Below are 8,431 nucleotides of genomic sequence, written 5' to 3'. Positions count from 1 at the left end.
TGCAAGCTGAGCAGCTTAAATTAATTTGAATAATGAGCAACACAATGCGTCATGACAATAACGATGGTTAGTGTTTCGCGCGTGTTACTGTCGCTTTATGTTTGCATTTACTGTCTGCCCGTCTGTCTTTCGCTTTGCACAACTCACGTTTTGTTGTTCTTGCCTGTGCTCTCATTATGTACTTGACATCCTCTCTTCTTCCTCTTAACGCAAAAACGACAAAAGAATGAAACTAAGCGCTGCGTCTGACTGCTACAGCTTTGCAAGATAGTATTCATAAGACTTCGCATACAATACAGCAACTGCATTTTAACATGCATAGCTTTCTTGCCTCCAGCCAGAGACTGTAGAGTAATACACAAGAGTGTATACTGTCCAGTCTCTGCTATATATCTTCTTCAAGGAAAATAAAACTAACTGAACCGATAGATATCCATGCACTTCTCTCTCGCAGTTTACAATTGACGCGTTTTTGGCCTGAAGCAAGACGAACAAATCTGTCAGTGTCCGTGCATGTCCGAGTGTCCAAGAGGAGATGTGTAAACTCCATTGATCACAGATCGCCCTGAAGGCTGTTTGGACTGGCCACTGTCCTCTGAGACCTTGTCAATACAATACAACTGCACCCACCTTGCAACGCGACTCCATCAGTACTGTCAGTTCGTTTGACTGATATGTGTTTCCCTGATCTTCAGTGCATGTTGAGGGTCTTTTTTGCCTTCACCTTTGTTTGTAGTTGTTGTTTTGAACTGTTTTATTGATTCTTTATCTCTTCATTTTTTTTCTTTTGTTGTTTTTTTCTTTTCTCTCCCTTGCTTTTTTTCTTTCGTTCTGTTATTTCAAAATGAAAAAAAAAATAATATTTGTTTGAGGCATTATGACCCCTGATAACCTCACCCCCCTCACCCCACCACAACCTTTGTCGCCTTTGGGGAAAAAACAAAAACAAAAACAAAAACAAGACCAACACTGACAAAGACAGATTCACAGACTTCGTCTTTCCCTTTGATTTAAAAAGCTAACGTCTGAGAATTTAAGAAAATGAAAAACACATTTATTTTGTATAATACCGTAATAATGAAATATCATCCAAAATGCCGGGACATAATTTATAACGATCAATAAACTCAGTCTTTGAAATGGAATATCTTCTTCTTGTTGCCGTTATACCACAATGTTTAAAATGCCCTGCCCACATCCCTTTGTTTCCGCAACGTGATTGCAGCGCTTCCGAAACCCATTAAACAGATGCTGATTTTAGAGTACACATGAATGAGTAATGCAAGAGCGAACTATTCGTTCAGCTGTGCCAGTTTTCTTGGTTGACCCATTTTCCATTTTTTCTAAGAATTTAAATTTTAACGAGAGACTGCTCGAATTCTTTCTGGAAATGCAAGCGCGCATATGACAGTCTTTGTTGTGCATTTGTAAAGTTTCGCCGAAAACACGGGAGCATTTCTGTTTCTTTGTTTTTGTTTGTGCTGTTCTTGGTTTGGGTGTATCTTTCTAGCTTAAAACTTATATTTAAAGCAATACTACCTGGATCATCAGATATTCTTCACATATCTCTGAGCTTTTGAAAATAATCTCATTAATGTCATGACTGTTGTCTGCGCACAGTTTAATCGTATCTTTCAACTTAAGAAAGACAATCATTCCACCTTACTTTAATCAAAACCATCACAGTAAAGACGACTTCCTGTACTTTGTAGACATAATGTCAGCCTGCATCAAGAAATTCATCTGTCAGCTTAAAAATACTGCCCGATACATGTACTATACTACAACCTGCATGCTGCCTGGGAACGCTATCCGTTGCACAATAAAGCTGTCCGTTTTAACGTAGTTTGACGCGGCGAATAGCTTGCAGCGACCTGCGACCACAATCCACGAAAGCCTTGAAGTTGTCGAGACTCGCGAAAGACTTACAACTTCATGTCGTCACTTTGCCCACGTTGACGAATTCAAATTCGTCACTGTTACGTCACGACATCGTCATCACTAGTTTTCTGATTCTCACCCTTTAGGCGACGCTCGTACGTCACTTGATCCCCTCTTGTCTGACGAATTAATGTGAAATGACGTCACGTCTTTAAAACGGGATGCTGATGACGTAACAGCAGACAGGGTGCAGCCCTTCTTTTTGGAGATTTGTGAACTGTTCACTGAATTGTTATAAACTGTCCTGTCAATCGCGTTTGGTGAAAGAGAGAGAGAGTGAGAGACACAGAGACAGACAGACAGACAGAAAGGGGTGGAGAGAGAGACAGTCATGACAGACAGACAGACAGAAAGGGACGGAGAAAGACAGAGAGGGCAATATTTTCGTTCTACCACCCCCCCCCCCCCCCCCCCCCTTTGTGTCTCCCCTTACTGGCCCTTCCCTACCAGACAAAATTCTATACAACAAGCAAAGCGATAATATTTCAAGAATAGCCGCTTTTTTCCAATAGGTAAACTAACTTTATGACGAAAATCCCTTCTCCCAGAAAGTTACTTTTGCCCGCTGGTCTGTTCGCGTGAGAAGTTTGAAGACAAATGAGGTGGATTACAGTAAGAAGCACCACGAGGATTTTAGCTGTCAATTTTCGATGGATTTTAGCAAGTAACAGTAACTCTCGCTCCCACGGTCGCGTCACTTGGCGGTAAAGTGCTTCATCCGGTAGAATCACGACCTTATAACATGAATAAAGGGACGAGTCCTTTGATAGTTTTAACCGTAAATATATACATATAATTTCAAAGTTAAAGTGAACTTTGAAGTTGTAGTGGATGTAGTAAGGGTGCAGTGATTGAGAGATGTTCGTTGAACGACACTTGGAGTTTCGATATTTGTTGTGAGTCTGAGAGCGAAATTTGAATCTTCTTATATGACTGAGTGAGAAACTGCCGGGTTGGTTTTCGTTGTTAATGTGTTTTTTCGGGATTTTTATGAATTCTACGACTGCCGTTCAACCAAGAAATATGGACATGTACCACAATCAAATGGGTCTCTTTTTTATATTTAGTCAAGTTTTGACTAAATATTTTAACATCGAGGGGGAATCGAAACGAGGGTCGTGGTGTATGTGCGTCTGTCTGTGTGTGTGTGTGTGTGTGTAGAGCGATTCAGACTAAACTACTGGACCGATCTTTATGAAATTTGACATGAGAGTTCCTGGGTATGAAATCCCCGAACGTTTTTTTCATTTTTTGGATAAATGTCTTTGATGACGTCATATCCGGCTTTTCGTGAAAGTTGAGGCGGCACTGTCACGCCCTCATTTTTCAACCAAATTGGTTGAAATTTTGGTCAAGTAATCTTCGACGAAGCCCGGACTTCGGTATTGCATTTCAGCTTGGTGGCTTAAAAATTAATTAATGACTTTGGTCATTAAAAATCTGAAAATTGTAAAAAAAAATAAAAATTTTCAAAACGATCCAAATTTACGTTTATCTTATTCTCCATCATTTGCTGATTCCAAAAACATATAAATATGTTATATTCGGATTAAAAACAAGCTCTGAAAATTAAATATATAAAAATTATTATCAAAATTAAATTGTCCAAATCAATTTAAAAACACTTTCATCTTATTACTTGTCGGTTCCTGATTCCAAAAACATATAGATATGATATGTTTGGATTAAAAACACGCTCAGAAAGTTAAAACAAAGAGAGGTACAGAAAAGCGTGCTATCCTTCTTAGCGCAACTACTACCCCGCTCTTCTTGTCAATTTCACTGCCTTTGCCATGAGCGGTGGACTGACGATGCTACGAGTATACGGTCTTGCTGAAAAATGGCAGCTACTTGACTAAATATTGTATTTTCGCCTTACGCGACTTGTTTTGTTTTTAACTCGCATGCGCAAAAATGTTCTTTAAAAGGTGTTCTGTTATAAATGAAGAAGGGCTGCAGGGGCAAAGTAGAGCAAAAACAAATGACGTTTGAGAAATTGCAAGCACTGATGTCGCGAGGGTGCAAAGCGTCGACACTGCACATTTTGACACGTCACAGTGACGCAACGTTGCGTAACAGGCCGACGTGACGCGTGATGTATTTACATTCAGTATAAAACATTGTCTTTGTGTTGTTTTTGTGGTTTTTTTGTGCTGCTTTCATGTCGTGTTTTGCAAACACTTCACTAAGACGAGTTGGTTTTTTTAAAGTTTCTAAACTATATTTTAAAGCTGTGTATGCAGTAACAATGTTTGTGTTCACCCCCAAAAATATGACGAACTGATGAAATACTCTGAAAAGCTTTTTAAATAGGTTTTCAATAGCAAATAAACTATTGGAAGACAAATAATTAACGACTTCTAATTTCCCCTGTTCACAAAATAATTATGTGCAGTTTTGCAGGCTGCAAAGAACCTACCCGTGAGTTGTTCAAGTCTTGTAGTTCAAGATAAATGTATTTAAAGCCATATGTACTCGATGACTATACACGCTAATTGCTTTACCAACAGCTGGAGACATGCTAAATTAAGTTCCCTGCAAAATATTGTGGTCTAGGACCCCTTCAATGTTGAGATATGTTAATTTTCATTTTGATCTGGATCGTCCTATTTATAGATTTGCCAACAGAGGTAGCGTTGACGCAAGGGAAATAACTCCGCGTCTTTGTTTACATCCAAAGTTTTTGAGACTCTAAAACAAGCTGTAATGCATGTATATGGTCCGCGCATGGCGACATATCGTCATTACATGGTCTTATGGTGCGTTTGACATCGATTATGGGCAAACTACACTTTGTAAACACGGGAGCGCGTACATATGCCTTTAAAGAAGGTATAGCTTTAAAAAAATAATACACACACACACACACAAAATATTAATAATAACAATGAACGACTCTCCAGATTTTCATTCACACAGGGAGCAATGAAAGTCAAAACAACACCCGTGCACTCGTTCAAGAAGAATGGAATTAATTAGAAAAAAACACAGTAAACACCAAGTTCCAAAGACTTTCGGGCCACGCCCTTCTTCAGTGAAATGAATATAAGCAAACAATGACCAATGACGTAAAATTCTTGATTAAAAAAAGAAAAAATCGTCATGTCAAGAAGAATGGAAATGAGAAAAACTGAGAAAAATGTGTTTCGCTCTACATATGAAATTAATTTCAACTAACCACGCAAAGGCTCACTCCTATAGCTGGAGATTTAGTGGTCATGACTCCGATTAAATCATTTTGGTAGTGTTAAAGTAAGGTATTATTTTTCAGCGGAAAAGGCGTTTAAAAGTCAGCCACTATCAGCACAGTCGACGGTATTTCACATCCCACGTCATGAACGTCACGTTATTTGACACATGTCATAAAATTCAAGGAAAGCACAGAATTAAGTAGGTCGTTTACTTTGCGACTGGCTTATTTGGGAGTCCTTATGAGTGACTTAATTGAAATAAATGGACTTTTTTTTCATACCAAAGGCCACTTAGTACAGCGTTTTATTTTTATGAAATTTGAAAAAGTGACAGAGAGTTTGGCGAGAGAAAAATGGAAGAAACTATGTTCAGTGCTGTGTATCCTCATCACACTATATATCCTTTGAGAACATCTATTGCTTTTTTTCCAAGGATACATATGATACTTATATTATAATTGTTTTTACCGATTTCTGAAGAAAAGCAATACGTTTTATGCAATAAACGACTTTACAATGGAAATTGCAAATTATTATTTACCAAGCGGCGAAGCCCTGCATGCGTACTGGATTTAAGATCAGAAATACAATGTTAAAAAAACCCTGAAGAAACGAAAAAAAAAAGGGAATGATTTATAAACACGTCTAAATCTCGATTCCATGGACGTCCACCGATTCAGTACCCGCGGTGTCTCCCTCGAAAGTAACATAGCCTATACACTTGAAATTGAAAAAAAACAAAAAAGCACGAAATTGTATTTGTTCCAAAATAATGCGTAACCCGTATTCCTATGCTCATCTCGGTAAGATATTTTTAGCAGTATGTCTGCTTCTTATTTTTCCTCTATTTAGCGACGACAAATGAAAAAGGACTCTATAAGCACGACCGCTACAAGCAGTACAAACACAGCGCAGCATGCTGCCTCCTTATCTATGGAAAACAAATACTCGTCGTCAGATACAGAGAGCAGAGCACAAAAAATACTTGCACCGAGTAAAAAGGTGAGCTTACTAGGTGCACTCGCAACTTGAGATAGCAAACGGTATCTAAAATCCCCCTGCAAGAGCGAGAAAGAATAGGTGACGCGAAGTTGAATCCGGTCTGCATTCGTATTTTAAACCGTTCCTTTATGTCCATTGACTATAAAATTGCCAGTGTTCAACGTAATAAGCACGCTTTCTATGCAAGGGCGATAATCAACGCGGGGAAAACACAAGAATTACGTGTAAGCGACTGATAGTATATATGCACAGTAACGAAAACACACTAGTTCAATCAACCAGAGAAAGAAAAGGGGATTACTCAAACCCTACAGAATTGCAAGTGCAGCCTAAATGAGCTAGAATAACACACCGTCACTAAAATGCCATTGGAGCAAAACCGCTGATCAGTATTGTCTCAGTCTGTATATCGTTCATAACAGTGAGCACGTGAAAACAACTCAAAGGTCAGATGAAAGGACAGCAGATACTGAGCAAGACTGAAAACCACGACGCAACACGGACATGACAGACAAAAAGAATACACATTGTTCGAAAAAGAGAAAAAGTGAAATTCAAGAGTGTCCCAAATTCAAGGAACCTGTTGCAAGATATACTAAACTTTGCAAACGGGGGAGAAATCTAGGCAAAATCGTGGTGAAAAGCGATAATTTTGACTTTGAAATTTGATTCAATCCGTAAACTTTATGCACATGTTCAAGGGACACAACTATATTGGGGACTGTTGACGGAGAAAGTTAATTTGGGACACTTCTGAACTTTAATACCGAGAGGACTCAGTAACAACCACGAAAAGACGTGGACATATGACACGGCAGTTACAACGAATACACAACAACAAAACAGATAAAGTCTCACATACAAAAAGGGACAAAAAACGTGAGAGAAAAAAGACTGACCTCCAGAGTTTGCCGAGGGTTTTGCTAAGCTCGGCATTATGCAGTTGCGGGTACTGATCAGCAAGCTTCCTTCGTGCGGCCTGGGCCCAGACCATGAAGGCGTTCATAGGGCGCTTGATGTGCGGCTTTCTCTTCTCGCCGTTCTGGTTTCTCGAAGGGGTCGTAACTAAGGACCAGTCGTAACCCTCTAGCACGTGCGACACTGCCTCTTGAATCTGCGCGTTGAAGGGATCGTCCTTGTCCGTTGGCGCTCCGCCGCTGGCGGTCAGTTTGGCGAGGGCGGCTGACGTCACTGACGACGCCGACGATGCCGACAATGTGAAGGTGGTGGTGTTGTTGTTGGGGGACGCCATGGTGGTGTGTGGTTGTTTCTGCTGGACGTGCAGACTGGAACTAGAACTCTCCAGGTTGAGAGGAGACGGAGATCCCGAAAGAGGAGAGTGGGACCCTTCTCTGTCACTCATCTTGTGGATCCGCGATGTCTCAGCGGCACTACTAATAGTGCGCGAGGCCTCTTCTCCTCTAATACGCTTGTCAGCGCGTGCGCTCGAGCTTGACAAAACAAACAGCAGCCAGCGCCTATTCTGACAGCGCGCTTTCCAAAAATGTCAAACTCTATTCCAACAGTGTCAGTCACAAACTTTTAGCCGAACATCCGTATGATGAATGCGTCTGGAAGGCGCATGCACTCGCGAAAGTTTTTAGGAAATAAACCCTGCAAAGCAAAACTTGCTAAGTCCTACGAACAAATCCTGCAGCACGAATTCGAACAAGGAAATATCAATTATCACTCCACTACTATTCACTTTTCCTAGCGTATGAAATTCTTCCACGGAGAAAAATCAAAGACAAAATTGAAAATTCGGAATATATTTTCTGGGTCTTTCTTTGAAATCTCTTGCACATGCAAGTTTAAACAACTTTGATCAATGTTTGAATAAGAACAAACATTAAACACTCAAACAAACTCGTAGTAGTAAGTCCACTGAAGCGTGTACACAAACACACACAAAGTTGTAGTAGCAGACGGTAGTAGCAGTGAGCAGACGACAAGAGAGGCAGACGACACTCATGCATGTAGCACAACTCTAGAGCCACTGCTGCTAACACTGGTTGTGTCTGTGCAGATCAAGCCATATGAAGGGTGAGGCAGCGAACTCAAGTGGGCCCTGTAATGAACCACTGACTTACAATCGGCTCACAGCGAAGCGCTGAATGGTTTCCATTTATGCAAATGAAGCAGAAGCTCCGCCCCTGCAGCAGAGCCCACCAATAACGGCCGCGCTAGCTACTTCTGAGACAGAAGCCGTTTCGCTGAGCGCAGACGAGGGGGTAGTTTTATGGCCCCCTATCGCTAACCGCTACCGGTCTGGGATACGTGGAAGTAAAACGTGGTGG

The 8,431-nt window shown here is 40.6% G+C and overlaps 1 protein-coding gene across 1 annotated transcript in view; it reads right to left on the bottom strand.

Moving 5' to 3' along the window:
* Positions 1-8,200, bottom strand: part of LOC138959986 (transcription factor Sox-10-like) — a 41,809-nt gene extending 33,609 nt beyond the window's left edge. The window contains exon 1 of the mRNA XM_070331701.1: positions 7,034-8,200. Coding sequence (XP_070187802.1) covers positions 7,034-7,497 — 464 coding nt within the window. The 5' untranslated portion in view covers positions 7,498-8,200. The remainder of the gene's footprint in view (positions 1-7,033) is intronic.
* Between the last annotated feature and the right edge of the window lie 231 nt (positions 8,201-8,431).

The sequence above is a fragment of the Littorina saxatilis genome, linkage group LG2, assembly GCF_037325665.1.
Source record: "Littorina saxatilis isolate snail1 linkage group LG2, US_GU_Lsax_2.0, whole genome shotgun sequence".
Taxonomy (NCBI): Eukaryota; Metazoa; Mollusca; class Gastropoda; order Littorinimorpha; family Littorinidae; genus Littorina; species Littorina saxatilis.
Note: the sequence above shows the minus strand (reverse complement) of the source record. Positions and strands in the feature narration are given on the sequence as shown.